We start from the raw sequence: 18,913 nt of genomic DNA, 5'->3' as shown, positions 1-18,913 counted from the left end.
AAAGATAGTCACTTGTCCAAGGTTTTAGTAAGTAGCCAACCAAGATCTCACCACACTGCTAATCGCTGGTAACAGCACAGTACCTTGGTTCCTTTTCAGCAATAAAGTGAATCGGAGTCCCTTCGTTCCCTAGTCCTTTCCTTCTTCACTCGTGGCTGGGAGCCTCGCTTAGACACTAGCAAACCTCAGCCGATTTAAGACCAGCAGTGGGCTTTGAATCCCCTGCCGGGCCCTCAGCCAGAAAGAGGCAGCTGTCTACAGGTGCTTTTGTAAATTAGCACTGGGAGGTCGAGGCTGATGACACTGCAGGCTGGGATGGGGTCCCTGTTTTGGGCTAACAGTGGGCACACTTCTCTCGGTGGAGGAGCAAGTGGTGCCTGCTCTGCGCTTCATGGCAGGAGGCGGGCAGGCTCTGCAGGGCTCCAGATTCAGTAGACGTAGCCAGGCCGCAGGGCCGCCGAGCACACCCAGTGCCGCGTGCCGGGCCTGAGTGTGCCGCCGAGTGACTGATTTGGGTGTTTAGAGTGATGAACGGCCTGCCTCTGCATCGCCAGCCAGTGGCAGAGGCCCTGCTTCCCAGAAGGAGAAAGCCACAGCCTAACTGCTAACAGCTGGACTAGCTGCCGGCTAGTTTCCTCTCCAAAGTGTCCCCCGCTACCCGCTTGCAGAAACCACTTTCCCGTGACTACGCCTTGTGTGCTCAGGCGCTCCCTCTCTATTGCCTTTTAAGTAAGAGGTGGTTGACGGCCTCTCGAAGTCCGTCTGTGGCTGGTGGAGATGAGGCTGGTGGAGATGGGGTAGGGATGCGGCAAGGAAATGAGCCGCCGTCTGGCAGCTGAGCTACCCTCACAAATTACCCATTGCCAGCTCCGAGCAGGGTGCGCTTACTTGAGTAGGGAAAGCTGTGCCCAAGTCTCCATTTCCCTCATCTGTCTGTGATCTGCTTGTCCTGTCCCTTCATGTTCTGTTATTTATTCTCTTTTCAGAGAGCTTTATTGCTTTTCTGATTATGAAAGTAACAGATGCCCATTGCCAGGAAATATAAAAGGGAAGAAAAGGATCATCCATAGTCCTCCCAGTGAGAAGTAGCCACTGCTAACTTGGGGTTTAATTTGGGGGTTTAGCCTCACAGACATCAGTATGTGTATTTATTCAGGTTTTTTCTCTTTTTAAATATCAAAATGAGATTGTACTTTTCATGTGATAGCCTTCTTTTTCCAGCATATCATGGACTTGTTTGTGTCACAAATACAGATCCATAAACTTCACTTGTGCTGCATAATGTTTCATTGTCTGCCATATGGTTATTTATTTAGCCATTACCTTATTGGTGGGTATGTGAGTTATTTATAGTTTTTCACTATTATAAACACTTGTGATGAACATTCATAATTTGTATGTGTAATAGAACTTTTACTGTTTTAAAAAATTTTTTTATTGTGGTGAAATACACACAACATAAATTATGCCATTTTAACCGTTCGTAAATGGACGGGTCAGTGGCATTAAGTACATTCACGTGGTTGTGCCCCGTCACTGTTACCATCTCCGGTATTTTTCATCATCCCAAACCGGAACTCTGTCCCTGTCAGACTCTAACTTCCCGCTGTGCTGCCCCAGCCCCTGGTAACCTCTATTCTTCTTTCTGTCTCTATGAATTCGATTGTTCTACGTATCTTGTATAAGTGGAATTATACAATATTTGTCCTTTTGTGAACTTACTGGTTTTTAAGTTTCAGAGATAATATATATAGTATGGAAAAATCAGATAGTGTGGAATAAATTCAAAGATGAAAATGAGGAGGAGTGGAGGCACAGACTATTGGGTATAAGATAGGCTCAAGGATGTATTGTACAACACAGGGAATATAGCCAATATTTATTTATTTTTTTTGGCTGCACCATGTGTAGCTAATATTTTGTAATAAATGAATGGAAAGTAACCTTTAAAAATTTTATTAAGGGGCCTCCCTGGTGGCGCAGTGGTTGAGAGTCCGCCTGCCGATGCAGGGGATGCGGGTTCGTGCCCCGGTCTGGGAGGATCCCATATGCCGCGGAGCGGCTGGGCCCGTGAGCCATGGCCGCTGAGCCTGCGCATCCGGAGCCTGTGCTCCGCAACGGGAGAGGCCACAACAGTGAGAGGCCCGCATACCGCAAAAAAAAAAAAAAAAAAATTTATTAAAATTTTAAAAAACAATTTAGAAAGAGGAAAATGAAAATTACTCGTAATTCCATTAACCAGAGAAAATCACTGAATATGTTATTATATTTTCTTATATATTTTCTATCAGAGAATATTCATATTCTAACATATTCATTGTTAGTAAGCGTGGTGGGAAAAGGTACAATCTTTTAAGGAGGCAGTTTGGAAATAAGTATCGAGAGTCATTTAAGTGCTCCCTCTTTAGCCCAGTAATTCTGCTCCTTGGTAATGAGAATATACCCGAAAGAAATAATGTGAGCAAATACTTATGTACAGAAGATGTTCATTATCATATATATAAGAAAGAGAAATTGGAAAGGCATTAGAGAGTTAATATTACAGAGCAAATGCAAATACACGGATTAAAAATGATATGAAAAATGTCAAGCATACAGAAAAACAGAAAGAATAGTGAACGGTAGTAAACATCCATGTACCACTCAGTTAGATTCAGTTGTTAATATTTTGCTTTTTTATTGGGGAGAGGGGCAGAATGATGACATGATGCTTAAGAGTGCATCAGAGTTCATCTGTCGCGTTTGGTTCTGTGCTGCTTTTAATCTGGGAGTTGGCAAACTGTGGCTTGCCACCTGCTTTTGTAAATAAAGTTTTATTCCACACCTACTCATTTGTGTATTATTTGTGACAGCTTTTGTAGAGTTTTTACAAAGAGTTTAAACAGAGACCATATGGCCTATAAAGCCAAAAAATTATTTGGCTTTCAAGCAGAATGTTAATGTCTGGTTCTTTACAAAGAAAGTTTTCCAGCTCCTGATCTAGAAGAGTTTACCACCTTTTTTTTTTTTTTTTTTTTAGGAGTCCAGGCCAGTTACATTGTAGAATATCCCATATTCTGAACTTGTCTGATTATGTCTTGAGATGATGCTTGTTTTTGTCTTGTTTAGTTTTTATTATTTAGACTTATACAGTGAAATTCCGTGTTTCCTCGTGGTGTTTTTTGTTTTTTTTTAATTTACACACAGTCAAATTTATTCTTTTTTGTTATGCAGTTCTGTGAGTTGTTTGTGTGTTTTGTTTTAAAGTTCCATAAAATTTTACGAAGACACAGTTGTGTAACTACCACCACAAACAAGATAGAGAAAAGTTTTGTGCCCCCCCCCCCCCGATTCCCTCATGCTGCCTTGGAGTGATCAGCCCCTTCCCTACCTGCAACCACTGACCTGTTCTCTATCCCTGTAGTTCTGCCTTTTTCAATAATGTAATATAAATGGAATCATACAGCATGTGTAGTCTTTTCGAGTCTGACTTCTTTCCCTTAGCCTAATACCTTTGAGATTCATCCATGTTGTATGAATCGTTAGCTCATTTCTTCTTATTACGAGTAGTAGTCCACTGTATGGATGTACCACAGTTTATGCACCAGATGAAGGACATTTGGGTTGTTCCCAGTTTTTGGCAATTATGACTAAAGCCGCTCTAAACATTCATGTGTTTTTGTGTGAACATAAGTTTTCATTTCTCTTGGATATGTATACCAAGGGTGGAATTGGTGGCTCATATGGTAACTGTTTAACAATTTGAACTCTCTTTCACAGTGGGCACACCACTTTACCATCCCACCAGCACTGTATCCAGGTTCCAGTTTCTCCACATCCTTGCCGACAAGTGTTAGTCTGTCTGTTTCAGTGTTAGTGGGTAATGAGTTGCATCTCACTGTGGTTTTGATTTGCATTTCCCTAATGACTAATGATGTAGAGCATCTTTTCATGTGCCTACTGGCCATTTGTGTATGTTTTTAGAGAAATGTCTATTTAGATCATTTGCCCATTCTTAAATTGGGTTATCTTTTTATTGTTAAATTGTAAGGGGTCCCTGGGTACAAGTCCTTTTGTCAGATACATGATTTGTAAAAATTTTCTCCCATTCTGTGGGTTGTCTTTTCACTTTCCTGATAGTATCCTTTGAAGTAGAAATGTTTAACTTTTTTTTTTTTTGCCGTACACGGGCCTCTCACTGTTGTGGCCTCTCCCGCTGCGGAGCACAGGCTCTGGACGTGCAGGCTCAGCGGCCACGGCTCACGGGCCCAGCCGCTCCGTGGCACATGGGATCTTCCCTAACCGGGGCACGAACCCATGTCCCCTGCATCGACAGGTGGACTCTCAACCACTGCACCACCAGGGAAGCCCGAAATGTTTAACTCTCATGAAATATAATTTATGTTTTTTTCCCCCGTTTTTACATGTATGTTCTCGTCTGAAGAGTTTTACAGTTTTAGCTTTTGCATTTAGGTCTGTGATCCATTTTTGAATTAACTTTTGTACATGATGTGAAGTAGGGGTCCACATTAATTCTTTTTTTTTTTTTTTTTTTTTTTTTTTTTTCGGTATGCGGGCCTCTCACTGTTGTGGCCTCATCCCGTTGCGGAGCACAGGCTCCGGACGCGCAGGCTCCGGACGCGCAGGCTCAGCGGCCATGGCTCACGGGCCCAGCCGCTCCGCGGCACATGGGATCCTCCCAGACCGGGGCACGAACCCGCATCCCCCGCATCGGCAGGCGGACTCTCAACCACTGCGCCACCAGGGAGGCCCCACATTAATTCTTTTGCCTTTAGAGACCCAGTTGTCCCAGTAACATTTGGAGAGTATTGCCATCTTAACAATATTAAGTCTTCTGATCCATGAACTTGGGGATATCTTTCCATTTATTTAAGTCTTTTATTTCTTTCAACAATGTTTTTTAGTCTTCAGAGTATGTTTTACACATTTATTGTTAAATTTTTTCTGAAATATTTTATTCTGTTGGATGCTATTGTAAATCAAATTCCTAATTTCATTTTAAGGATGTTCATTGCTCATGTATAGAAATAGATTGATTTTTGTATGTTAATCTTGTCTTCTGCAGTCTTGCTGAATTTAATATTTCAAATAATTTTTCTGTGGTTCCCTTAGAATTTTCTATATACCAGATCATGTCATCTATGAATATATATATATTACTTCTTCTTTCCAGTCTGGATGCCCCTTATTTCTTTTTCCTTCCTTCCTTAAATGACCTGGCTAGAACCTCCAGTACAATGTTGAATAGAAGTGGTGATAGCAGACATCCTTGTTTTGTTCCTGATCTTCTAGTCTTTTGCCATTAAGTAAGATGTTAGCTGTGGATTTTTCGTAGACGGCCTTTATCAGTTTAAAGAAATTTTCTTCTCTTCCCAGTTTGTTGAGTGTTTTTATCTTGAAGAGGTGCTGGATTTTGTCTCATGCTTTTTCTGTGTCTGTTGAAGTGATCATGTGTCTGTATGTTGCTGGTTTGGTTTGCTAGTAGTTTGTTGAGATGATTTTTAAAAAGCAGAATGTTAAACTTGTATAGTATGATCACATAGAATGTAGGCGAATTATTTATTTATTTATTTATTTTTTGCGGTACGCGGGCCTCTCACTGCTGTGGCCTCTCCCATTGCGGAGCACAGGCTCCGGACGCGCAGGCTCAGCGGCCATGGCTCACGGGCCCAGACACTCCGCAGCGTGCGGGATCTTCCCGGACCGGGGCACGAACCCGTGTCCCCTGCATCGGCAGGCGGACTCTCAACCACCGCGCCACCAGGGAAGCCCGGTGAATTTTTTTTTAAAGGAAAAATATTCCCACATTTGACTGTCTTTGAGTAGTAGAATTATGGTGACTAGTTTCACTTTGGCATAGTTCTCTGTGTACTTTATAGTTCTGCAGTGGACCTTGGTACACGGGAGGAAGAGCTGCCTCTGTGGATAGACAGATGGGAATGCTGGGCCCGGCCAGCGGGTGAGGAGATGGGCATCCCCAAGCACAGTTGATGCGAGCTGAATGGGTATAGCCTTTCTGGAGAGCATTTTGGCAAAATGTATCAGGACTCAACAATTCTATATTTGGGAATTTGCCATAAGGAATTGTTTGGACACCACTGCCAAGATGTATGGTCACAATGCTGAACAGCTTAAATATCCATCAGTAGGTTACAGGGCACAATGAATAATAGCTGCTATGACTTGGGTTTTAAATTACATATATTCAGATATGCGCCCTTTTAAAAATGTCTAGAAGGGTGTATACCAAACCAGGAAGACGGGAGGTGGTCTCCTCATGGTAGGGTTCCGTAGGGAAGCTTTACTTTTAACTTGCCTGCACCTCAATTTGCTCATTTAAAAAACCCCTTTGTGTTCAGGGATGGGAACTGGCGAGGCATGGTTCCTCTGGGGAGGTGGGGGGAGAAAGCATCTGGCTGTCCAGGATGGGTGATTGGGGCAGGTGACAATATTAGCTAACGTTTGTCCTCTGGATGCCCATCCTGGCCCAGAATCCACGTGGGTAGTGAAGGCTTTTTTCTGCTCCCGTGCTTTAATCTCAGGCCCCGAGTCTCCTGTGCCTCCTGCACGTTAACACAGGCCTGCTCCTGACATCTGTCTGGGAATAGCATATAGAACCCGCTGCCCGTTGTGGGCCAGGAGAGAATGGCGAGAATGTGACCAGGGCACTGAAACATCTGATATCTGTAGGACTTTATTTTTAGGATGCACAGATATAGCCTTTCCTTTAACTTTAAAAAAAAAAAAAAAAAAAAAGTTGTGAAACAATTCTTGCCTGCCAAGGTTCAGAGGTCATTCCCAGCCACCTACTAACCTGGATCAGATTTAATTTTCACACCTAGCTGCCAGCATTAGCATCGCTGTCTGAATTGACTCATCCTGGTAGGAGATGTTTTCATTCAGGTGAACCTACTGCTGACCTTTTCCAGATGTCCTTACCAGCTTTCCTGTTCCTCAGTGCCCTGTTTCATTTGTCTTCTCTTTTAGGTACTGCTTCTCTGAGATGGCCCCAGTGTGTGCAGTGGTTGGAGGGATCCTGGCCCAGGAAATCGTGAAGGTAAAAAGTCCCTGTGGCCTAGAAAATTGTTGACCCTCCGCACCATGACCTTGGATGTGCCAACAGAGAGAACCCAGGACTGTCTTAGCTGCCTGGTTTCTCTGACTCCACTCACCCTGTCTCCTGCCCTCCCCATTCCCTTCCTTCCTTCCTTCCGTTTTCCACCCCATCCTCTTCTCTCCAGCCCATCCAGGTGGGCCTGCAGCAAATGATCTTTGAGTGCCTGCCTACTCAGAGCTGGACAAAGAGCCCGTGAGGTGCTGCCCACCATCCCCTAACTATACCAACCAGTTATCTGGTGCTTATGATATTTGTCAGGTATTCTGCCTCTTACAGCTCTATGAAATGGGCACTGTCCTGACCCCCGTTTAAGAGGTGGACACCGAGGCCCAGAGAAGGGATTCCACGACCCGTGCTTCTCCACCTCTGCTTCACAGTTTCTCTCCACACATGGCCATGGCGTCAAAGCACCCTCTTGTTACCGCACACACCATACGCGTGTATAGAGCAGGGGGAGATCAGTACCAGTGGAGCCCGTGCACTGTGCCAGGAGCCCCACAAGGCTCTATCCAGGGTGACCTGTGCCCACATTAGGCAGGTGTCGTTGTCCCTCTCAGAAGGGAAGCATTTCATGTAGGGTCATGAGGTAACCAAGTAACTAGCACAGCCTTTTGAGTCTCTTCTGGAACGTTTGAGTTGCCAGAACCATAGCATACCCCCAAATGTATTTTACTTTCTTTGGGGACTTTGATATTTGCCCAGAGATACTGAATTTGCCTTGTGCAGGTTCTGAGCTGCTTCAGTGGGCTTGCAGTGACGGGGTGTCCTTCTCTTTCACGGAGCAGAGTCGTGCCTGCTCACATAATTCTCCACGTCCATTGACGTGTCAGCTGTGAGCTTAGGAGGACAATTTGGAGACCAGCTCTCACTGCTTTGTCCTGCTCTGGAAACAGTTGACTCAATTTGATGGTCCCGCCGTCGTCTCAAGGCCTTCTTTTTTCTCTCTTCTTTCCTGATCCTTCTCTGTGGATCCATTCTTTCCCTAAATCTAACCTAACTTTCTATGGCATAGGCAGTAGGGGTGAGCACTGAGGAGGTACAGTGCAGAAGAGGAGAGGCATGGGCTGCTGCACCTGCTTCCTTGCTCACGCCTTCTGCTTAACCCAGACTGATAGAAAAGTTCAGCTGTGTCCCCAGTCTGAGAACTTGGCTGCCCAGAGGACTGTGTTGAGAAGGATTCTGAGGCTGCCTGTAGAGAGTCTTGGCAGGAAAGAGTACAGTGATGGAAAAACAAGGGGGGGAATGGGAACATAATATATTTTTTGTAGCCTACAGTGACGACGACAATAGTAGATAACATTTATTGAAAGCTCATTACGTACCTACCGCACAGAGACCATGTTCCCTACGTGGATAGACTCATTTGATCCTTACAACAACCCAAGAAGTAGGAGCTGGTGATCCCTCCCGTATGAAGAAGGCACTGAGGTGCAGAGAAGCGGCGGAGCCAGGACTCGAGCCCCTGCCATTTGGTTTCTGAGCCTGTGCTCTGCCATCAGGCCTCAGGTGCCCTCCCTAAAGGCCCTCCCGGGCTTCCCTGGTGGCTCAGTGGTTTAGAGTCCGCCTGCCGATGCAGGGGACACGGGTTCGTGCCCCGGTCCGGGAGGATCCCACATGCCGCGGAGCGGCTGGGCCCATGAGCCATGGCTGCTGAGCCTGCACGTTCAGAGCCTGTGCTCCGCAACGGGAGAGGCCACGACAGTGAGAGGCCCGCGTACCGCAAAAAAAAAAAAAAAAAGGCCCTCCCGTCCGGCGGGGCTCTGTGTGGACCCGGGGCCACCATCCTTGCGCCCTTAGCCTCACCTCCATACCTCCCATTGAGAAGCTGCTCCCTGAGTTTTTCATGTGGGATGGAGACTGTGGGTCAGGCAGGTGGCCTTGACCCCACTGTGTGCAGGGGCTTCTCTGCATCCCAGTCCTAACCTCTAGTGCAGCCCCCTCCTTCCTGCCTGCAGGGGACAGCTGTTGCCCAGCATCTTGTTTCTGTTTATCCCAGATAGCCAGAGTACTCTGCATTCTTGGTTGCTGGGCGTGTTTGGAATCTCCTCCTACCCCCTTCTGGCTTGGGAAGCACTTTACCTTTTGCCCCATGTTCACCCCATGCCCTGCTGTCTTGTCCCCGCCACTCCCCCTTACTTAACACCGTTTCAGCTTCGGCCAGCTGGCGGTAAAGGCCTGCAATCTGAGGGCCGTGGACCTCCCCCTTTTCCCTGGTGGGACCATCTGACCACCCGTAAAAAGTAAACATCGGAAGATGGGGGGGCAAATGTATAAGTCTGTTCCCTCGGAATCATCTTTGTTTCCCTCCTTCCGTGCCTCATTCCGGACACCACGTGTTCTATCCACGTCCTCTGTCATGTCCCGCTTCCTTGGGTTTAATTGTCCTTCTTTTCTCTGCCCACTGTCCGCGGTCGGTCTCCCCACCTGGAGTACTAGAGGTGAGAGTGTCAGCAGCAGCCTTACCGAGCTCCGCGTGAAAACGCCTTGTATCATCTCCTGGACTTGGGTTCTCGGGTCTAAGATCCACCTGTGGGCGCTTGGGCCCTTCCACCTGGCTGAGTGCTTGGGGCCTCAGATACTGGGAAAGGACCTCTGGCCCCCGTTAGTCGTAGCAGCTCCCATTTATTGAGAAGTTACTACATGCCCGGCACGTTGCCAGCTTGATCGCATTTCATACTCACCAGGGGCCCTAGCAGGCAGGGGCCATTTATTTGCCATTTCATATGCCAGCCCAGAGAAGCAAACCTCTGATCCAAGCCCCAGGCAGGGAGGGACTTCAGAATCCTTAATATCTAGCACGATACCTGACACAGAGTAGATGCTCAATACATTTTCCTCAGAAGAATGGTTATTTCCGGAATAACCACTTGGAATAGGTGTAATTGTCTCCACTTTACAGATGAGAAAGTGGATTGGGGTTGGCACTCAGTCCGAGGAGGAGAGGTTCGGGATGTTTAGAGCGCACTCCCGACCTTGGCAAGGGGTCCTGCCCCAGGGATGACAGCATGGCGCCCCCGGAAACCTTGACACCCTGCCTAGCACTCTGCCTAGGTGATGTCTTCCTCTTTAAACAGTAACCCTTCTTGCGTTGAAAATGTCCACTGTCGCCTGTGGACCTTTCCCCAGTGCACACAGGTACACACATGACTCAGCACGTAATTTCAGGGACTCTTAACTCCATCTCTAACGGTGCTGTGAACTTCTGTTAACCCCACGAGATAATCATCATTTTCATGGCTGACTGGCACGTCCCAGGCCCTCTGGACCCCAGCCCTGGCCTGGCCTGTGGAGGGCAGGCAGCACTGCCTTCTCCCGGACGCGCCGCTTCTGCATCAGTGAGTGTCCCCCCAGGTGACGGAGGCTGCAGCCTCTGACGTGTTGACGAATCAGTGCCTTTCTCAGTTGAATAGTCGTAAATAATCATCACTGCCGTTAGCCAGGCGGTGCTTCTCCATGTGAGGCATTGTTTTAGATATTTGAGGTACAGCATCTTTCTTAATCCCTAGGATAAAACATTTGTTATTTTCATTTTACATGGGGAAAGTAAAGGTCAGAGAGGCTAAATGATCTGCTCAAGGACACACAGCTGGTAAGGGACAGAGCAAAGGGACATGACAGTTACAATCAGAAATGTTTCCCAACATAGCCAGGTAGCCCCTGGGGAGCAAAATCAACGTCTCTTGCGAACCACTGCCCACGTTGCTTGTAGAAGATTTCAGTTTGGGGGTTTATTCTCTTTTCCCCATTTTACCCCTTTTAAAGCACTTGAGCTGAACCCTCGTCTTGTTTTGCTCCCCAGGCCCTGTCTCAAAGGGACCCTCCTCACAACAACTTCTTCTTCTTTGATGGCATGAAGGGGAACGGGGTCGTGGAGCGCCTTGGCCCCAAGTGAACCCAGGACTCGGCAGCCCCGGCGACGCTGCCCCGCGGCATGCCCACGTGTCGTCCTTGTCCCCTTCCCCCGTGAAGGCCCTCTCCAGGCGAGGGAAAAGTGAAGTCATTGAACCAATACAAACCATTTCCTGTGAGCAGTGAGGTCGTACAGATGTGCTGCTTCTAAGCACCAGTGGCTGCTAAGCAAGGGGCGTAGGTCCTGGCTGTCACCGTTCCCGTCCCAGGCCTGCGCGGCCAGCACCTGACAGCCCCCTCTGACTCCTCCTCACGGCGTCACCAGTCCCCCCGGCCAGGAACCAGCACGCCTTGTTGCTTAGGAGCCTCTTGCCACCTTCTTGGCCTTAGTCTCCGCCTGATGTCACACAGAGAGGAGCGTGACCTCAGGTGGGGAATAAGGCCTAGGACTGATGAAACACTAGTGGAACCACAGTTCCAAATGCAGACAGGTGCCCTTAGAGAGGAAAAAACATGGCAGGCGGAATGTATTTCCTCCTAAGTTTGAGACTCTGAAAAACAACAGGTGGCATCTGGTGTGCTATTCTTGAGTTTTAGTTTAGGATTAGTTGAGTTCCAGCCTGGATTTTGGACGAGAGGAAATATCACCAAGTCCTCTTGGGTATGAGGGTGAGACCTTGCAAATGGAATATTAGCGGGAAAGCTCGTTTTAAAAAGGCAGATTCCCTGGTCCCACCCCCTGGGGATTCTGACTCCTTGGCCGCGAGCTGGGACGGAGGAGCCCGCCCTTCCCACGGAGCCCCGCCCCGATGCTGTGCCGACCCTCGCGCTGGAGGCTGTCGCGTGGTAAGGGCTGTATCGGCCCTTCATTTACCCCCCTGAATTGCAGCTGTTCATGTTTTTTTTTTATATTTTCTATATTTCCTTGGTTCTTTAAAAAGGAATGATTGAAATAAAGTTATTTGCTTTAGGATTTGTTTGTTTTTCTTCCACATTAGAAACTTCTTCCTCTGACAGGGAGCGATGCTATCAATTGCCTAAACCTGAAGAAATGTCCCTGGATGCTTTAACATGACACAAAGATCCTCCCCTCCGTCACCGTTCCTGCCACCGTTTTTCTGGGCAATGCAACAAGAGTTAGGGTGCTCATATTCTAGCATGCAGAAGCTTCTGATTCTTATTGTCTGTTGAATAATTCAGTTAAGTAGTGGCTGTTCTCAGGGATAGCAATTATAATAATAGTGGAAAAGGAGTAAAAGTGAGTGATAGTTAAGAATCTGCCTGTCAGTGCAGGGGACGGGGGTTCGAGCCCTGGTCCGCTAAGATTCCATGTGCTTTAGAGCAACTAAGCCTGTGTGCCACAACTACCGAGCCCACGTGCTGCAACTAGTGAAGCCCCCGCACTCCAGAGCCCATGCTCTGCAAGAAGAGAAGCCACCACAATGAGAAGCTCGCGCACCGCGGCAAAGAGTAGCCCCCGCTCACTGCGACCGGAGAAAACCCGCGCGCAGCAACGAGGACCCAACGCAGCCAAAAATAAATAATATAAATTTAATTTTTAAAAAAGTGAGCGATGGTCTCATAACGGTTAAGTGACACTTAAGTAAAATGCCCCAAGTCCCACAGCTGGACGGGCCAGAGCAGTCGTTGGAGCGCCAGGTTTGTCTTGACTCAGCAGCACGTTCCAAGTCTCCTTACCCTCACTTGGCTTTCCCACGATGTAAATCGTCTGGCTGGTTTGAATGAATAAATCAGCTCCTTTCCTATTTCAGCCCTGTTGCAGTCTGAAAAAAAAACTGATCTCCTCTTGAGAGGAAGAACTCAATTCCCCCAACCCTCCTGGTCACCCCTCCTCCCACCCTCGGTGACGCTAGGGCTGCATTTTTGGAGCTGCCCCTTTCTGGGCCCTGTTAGTGTTGAGTCAGGGAATCCTTGCATGAATCTTGCAGGGTCTTAGAAAATGTGAGCTAATTACACCCTTTACTTTGCAATGTGGGGCCTTGGTCACAAGGGGGAGCAGGTGGGTCTGCATGGGTTAAAAACAAAATTGTTGAATCTTCTCTGAAGCTTTTCACACTTTTCCACCCCTGTACCTGTAATGGCAGAGATTGATCCCGAAAGGATCCCTTGGGAATCGGGGGGCTGGTGCTGGAAGCTGCCAGCCCTGGGCAGGAAATGTGTTTATTCTCTCTGCTCCAAATTTCATATTTTCCCATATTACATGTTGGTGTTATCATAGGAATGGATTTCCCTAAGTCTCCAGGAAGTCCACAGTGATGATCCCGCACCTCAGCAGATCACGTAGCCCACCTGAGAAAGGGGATCTGAGCTGAGACGGTAGCAAATAGTTTGGGGGTGCTGAGTTAGCAAAGGAAAGGAAATGGGTTCTCTTGGGGGCTGGCAGCCTTCTATGTACCCCACTTCTCTTATCTCTGGTATGTGTAAGTAGCCAAACTTCATTAGGTGCTCAATGGTTGAAGTTTCAGACAGAACGTTCTAGTGAACAGGTGCTACTCAAAACGAAAAAAAAAAAGCTCTTGGTCCCATCGCAGCCCCACGTTCCATGATTTCCCTTTGCAGTGCAGACCCTTTTTGTCAGTTTCTTGCTTTTTTTCTGGTAAATATAAATATATCTTTTGAGGTATCACCTATTTGCCCCTTTACAGGTGGGGAAACGGAAGTTTAGGTTGTATTTGGCAAGCAAAAGAGTTTAATAATAATAGCTAACATGCTCACACTGCTTGCCTGATACCTTTCAAAATACTTGTACTTTAGCTAAATGGTTTGAATCCTCACAGAAACTCCATGAGGGTAGATAACTTGTCGTGCCCATATTGCAGGCGAAGAAAGAGCCTCACCCAACAAGTCAGGGGTGGAATGTGGGCAGATGGGGAAGGTGTACAGGACACCTAGTAAACATTCATTTAGTGGCTCAGCTTCTTGTGATCTTGGTGAAGACAAGAAAACTCTGGCTTTTCCTTCCCAAGGTCCTGAGACCTAGGAGTCACCCCTGAAAACCATCAGTCAGGCCCAGGTGCTCAGCCTTCAGCTGAGTCCAGAAGGGAGTGGCTTTGGTTTTTAAGCTTCTAGTAATAAACATTAAAGCAATATTTGTACAAGTCTAAGAGTCAAAAGATGCCTCTTCCCATGCCTGTCAGCTCAGTGTTGGCCACATAGCAGGAGCAGCTGACTTAACAGCTAAACTTGATTTTGGAGAGAAATGTGAGATGCTTTTTGTAGATGCTAGCTGTATCCCTTTTCATATTTACCTCCCAGAGGGCACCCTGGCAGCCACTGAGAGTGAATCCTTCCAGACTGTCAGGTTCAAACCTGGACTCTACCACCTAGCCACATGACCTTGGGCAAGTGACGTTTTTGTACCTCAGTCACCCCATCTGTAAGATGGTAATAGTAGAACATTCCTCTGATATGTTGGGATTAAATGACTGAATATATTCTTTTTTTTTTTTTTTTTTTTGCGGTACGCGGGCCTCTTATTGTTGTGGCCTCTCCCGTTGCGGAGCACAGGCTCCGGACGTGCAGGCTCAGCGGCCACGGCTCACGGGCCCAGCCGCTCCGCGGCATGTAGGATCCTCCCGGACCGGGGCACGAACCCGTGTCCCCTGCATCGGCAGGCGGACTCTCAACCACTGCACCACCAGGGAAGCCCTGAATATATTCTTTGAGTAGAAATCGCTCAGTGTTAGCTGCTATTACGCAGATTCACAAAATAACGATTTTTCTGCGTTTTGCTTTTTCTCACTGTGTCTTGGAAGCCTTGTCAGTTCAAGTTTGGGATTACCTTGCTGGAGGCTGCACGGTTTGCAGGTGGCAGTGTACTAGCTGAGGGCTTCATTGCCAGGTCCTCTGAGCCTTGACTGCTACGTTGCAGAACCACTTGGCACCTGGGTTCCAAGAGCGAAGGCCACACATGACTTCAGGTGTTTCCTTTCCCTCTGAACAACTGATCCCTCCTTTGTTTTTCTGGGAGCGCTTTGGACTTTGCTAACAAAATTTGGCCTTGATTATCCCTGGGTCTCTGCTGCTTTCCCTCCAACCTGGATGATAGGGTGGCATTCCCCACTTTCAGTCCTTAAAAATGGTAGGTTTGGGCTTCCCTGGTGGCGCAGTGGTTGAGAGTCCGCCTGCCGATGCAGGGGACGCGGGTTCGTGCCCCGGTCCGGGAAGATACCACATGCCGCGGAGCGGCTGGGCCCATGAGCCGTGGCCGCTGAACCTGCGCGTCCGGAGCCTGTGCTCCGCAACGGGAGAGGCCACAGCAGTGAGAGGCCCGCGTACCGCAAAAAAAAAAAAAAAAAAAAAGTAGGTTTGGTTCTATTAAAAAGAAAATACAGGGCTTCCCTTGTGGCACAGTGGTTAAGAATCCGCCTGCCAATGCAGGGGACATGGGCTCGAGTCCTGGTCCGGGAAGATCCCACATGCACAGAGCAGCCAAAAATAAATACATAAATAAATAAAGCAAAAGTTAGTACATGTCTTGTGGAAGTCAAGGTGTGCAGATGTAATCCGCATGACAACTACAGCATGAGATCCAGGGACGTGCAGTGGCAGAGCTTCTGTGTTGTGAGGGATGTGGTTCAATAGACACATAGCGGATAGGCTAAGGATGAGTTTGTAATCCCTAGAGCAGTCCTGAAAAAATGCTGAAACACCAAAGGATACATTTAAAAGAATTCTTAAGAAGTATTCAGATAATCCAAGAGAAGGCAGGAGAGAGGAAGCAGAAACAAAAATCTGACAAAGAGAAAACAATAAAATCGTGACCTAATCCAACCAGATCAATGGTTCAGCGACAGGAATTCCCTGGCGGTTCAGTAGTTAGGACTTGGGGCTTCCACTGCAGGGGGCCTAGGTTTAATCCCTGGTCCGGGAATCAGGATCCCACAAACTGTGTGGCACGGCCAAAAGAAAAAAAGAAATAGTTCAGCAAACTGTTTCTGGACAGGGGAAGCTGCTGGTCGCAGGAGGAGGACCCATTCTTTGCCAGGGGAGCAGTGAGGACCAAGTAGAGCTTCCCTGCCAGATGGTTGGGTAGGCACACCATCTCTCACCTCCTCACCTCAGGGCCTTGGGCCCCATGCACAAGTAGGTAAGCATGACGAAAATCTGGAATAACATCACAGGGTATACACCCAGTACCCACCATCATTTTGCTACTTGCTGTTCTTTTTTTTTTTTTTTTTTTTTTTTGCGGTACGCGGGCCTCTCACTGTTGTGGCCTCTCCCGTTGTGGAGCACAGGCTCTGGACGCGCAGGCTCAGTGGCCACGGCTCACGGGCCCAGCCGCTCAGCGGCACATGGGATCTTCCCGGACCGGGGCGTGAACCTGTGTCCCCTGCATCGGCAGGCGGACTCTCAACCACTGCGCCACCAGGGAAGCCCTACTTGATGTTCTTGCTCACTATGATTTGTTGTTTATTCATAGGGATAAAGTTCTAGTTCATTCCAGTTCACTGCTGTCTATTATTCTGTTTTACAACAGCAGACTTGATTTACCCTTCCAACTGCTGTTGGTACTTAGGTGGTGGCTTTGCGCGTTGCCAACTCTTGGACACCTGCGCACGTTCACTTCTAAGGGAGACACCCAGGAAGGCACTTGCTGCCATAGGTGTGTACATCCTCAGATTTTGCCAAATTCCTCTCCAAAATGGCGGTTCCCGTTTCCCTCGGCCTGGCCTTTTAGAAGGGCCATTGCCTCTGAACTGCCCCTTTGCCAGTGAGGACAGCCAGGAGACGGAGCAGAGGTGGGTCTGGACCCGTGTCTGGGGCGGTCCTGTGTGGAAGACAACACGGGGGAAGCATTTGGCTGGTTGCCCTGTTTTCTCGAAGATCATGGTAGAAGCTCCCCTTCTTGTTCGGTTTTTTAATGTTTTGGCCACGCCGCGTGGCTTGTAGGATTTTAGTTCCCCCACCAGCGATTGAACCTGGGCCCCTGACAGTGAAAGCACTAAGTCCTAACCCCTGGACCACCAGGGAATTCCCTCCCCTTCTCGTATTAAGTCAACACAGGTTTTTAATGCTAGGCCTTACGGTTAAGAGTATGCTAGGGGGCTTCCCTGGTGGCGCAGTGGTTGAGAGTCCACCTGCCGATGCAGGGGACACGGGTTCGTGCCCCGGTCCGGGAAGATCCCACATGCCGCGGAGCGGCTGGGCCTGTGAGCCATGGCCGCTGAGCCTGTGCATCTGGAGCCTGTGCTCCGCAACGGGAGAGGCTACAACAGTGAGAGGCCCGCATACCGCAAAAAAAAAAAAAAAAAAAAAAAAAAGAGTATGCTAGGCTGGCTACATGGGTGAAGTTTCACCTTGATCCCAGATGTCACCTCTGTGTCCCTGAGGGCAGGGACCAGGTCTGACAGTTCCCCAGGACTCCTCCCAGTGGGACTTCTGAGTAAGTTATAGGTCATTCATTTATTCTGTAAATATCGAGCCCCCCGACATACTTTATCCAGTGGGGATAAGGTGAGGAGAAAATACCCAAAAAGGCCCTGTCCTCAGGGGCTTAGCTTTTAGTGGGAGCTGAGGAGGGGTGCATGAAGGCTGGGTGCACACAGTGGCACCGGGGCTGTCCTTTTTTTTTTTTTAATTTTATTTATTTATTTTTGGCTGCATTGGGGCTTTGTTGCTGCGTGTGGGCTTTCTCTAGTTGCGGCAAGCGGGGGCTACTCTCTTTGTTGCGGTGCACGGGCTTCTCATTGCGATGGCTTCTCTTGTTGCGGAGCACGGGCTCTAGGCGCGCGGGCTTCAGTAATTGTGGCATTCGGGCTCAGTAGTTGTTGTGGTGCACGGGCTTAGTAGCTCCACGGCATGTGGGATCTTCCTGGACCAGGGCTCGAACCCGTATCCCTTGCATTGGCAGGCGGAGTCTTAACCCCTGCGCCACCAGGGAAGTCCCCCAGAGCTGTCCTTTAAACACAAGGACAGACACCTCAGGGTGATGTGCGCACTGCCCCCCACCTCCTCCGAGACAGGGCTCACAGATTCTGCGCAGACCCCTCTGCAGGGAAGGAGAGCAGGAAGAGTATCCACTGTTCCAATCTGATTTTATTGAAAAGGAAACATACAAAAATCATGTACAAAAAAAATTAACCAAACATGTACAGAAAATTCATTCCGGTATCTACAGCAGCGCATATACAGTATTTTACAGGCTGGGCCATCCCTCCCCGCTCCCAGACTCCTCCCTCTTCTGAGATTCCCCCCCTCCCTGACTCCCCGTTTCCCCCCAGCGCTTCGCCCTGGGGACTAAGGCTGGGGCGGTTTCCGCCAAAATATCCCACCCCCCAAATGAATGCCAGTGGTCACACGTGCTCTCTTCTAAACCTATGCAATGGGATTGATGGGGGGCGGGGGGTGGTCTTGGGCAGAGCACAGGATTCACAGTCTGGGCCCCTCCTGGCCACCCCCAGATGAAGGTGAGGCAAGCATGCCCACCACCCGCCGGCTGGCTCAGGGAAGATGGCTGGGCGCTGGGCTGGGGCGGCCGTCAGACGCACCCCACTCTCTGGCTCCAGGAGGCTAGTGGTCACGTTTGGCTCATTTGCTCTTCACGGGCCCCCTCCCCGGGAGGAGGGGGGGAAGCACCGGGGGCCTGAGGCCAGGCCCAAAGTGAAGGAGCACTGGGAGAGAGAGAGAGAGACCCCCCCCACCAGTGTCACCCCTGCAGCTGGAACGGGCAGCCAGCACCAGCAGCCTTTCCTGAGATGGTGATGGGCGGCAGAGGCGGGCGGCTCAGTCCCCACCGCCTCGGTCACCGCCGCCTTCAGACGCTGAGTCCGTCAGCCCTCTCTCCCCTGGCTCCTCAGCCAGGGACCCAGGAGTCCACATCTCCGTCAGTGCCCCCCAGGCTAAGCTGGGGCTGGGTCCGGAGTGGCTGCCCTGGCCCGCCCCTGGGACAGGCAGGGCTGGTAGTCCAGTATGCTACATGGT

At 48.9% G+C, this 18,913-nt stretch overlaps 1 protein-coding gene across 2 annotated transcripts in view; it reads left to right on the top strand.

Moving 5' to 3' along the window:
• The window catches only part of SAE1 (SUMO1 activating enzyme subunit 1), a 69,281-nt gene extending 57,342 nt beyond the window's left edge, over window positions 1-11,939 (top strand). For both annotated transcript variants that reach the window (XM_060085086.1, XM_060085085.1), the window contains exons 8-9: window positions 6,988-7,057; window positions 10,917-11,939. In XM_060085086.1, coding sequence (XP_059941069.1) covers window positions 6,988-7,057; window positions 10,917-11,009 — 163 coding nt within the window. In that variant the 3' untranslated portion in view covers window positions 11,010-11,939. The remainder of the gene's footprint in view (window positions 1-6,987; window positions 7,058-10,916) is intronic.
• Window positions 11,940-18,913: the final 6,974 nt, after the last annotated feature.

The sequence above is a fragment of the Mesoplodon densirostris genome, chromosome 19 (genome assembly GCF_025265405.1).
Source record: "Mesoplodon densirostris isolate mMesDen1 chromosome 19, mMesDen1 primary haplotype, whole genome shotgun sequence".
NCBI lineage: Eukaryota > Metazoa > Chordata > Mammalia > Artiodactyla > Ziphiidae > Mesoplodon > Mesoplodon densirostris.
The sequence above is the reverse complement of the archived record's forward strand: the minus strand, read 5'-3'. Positions and strand labels throughout refer to the sequence as shown.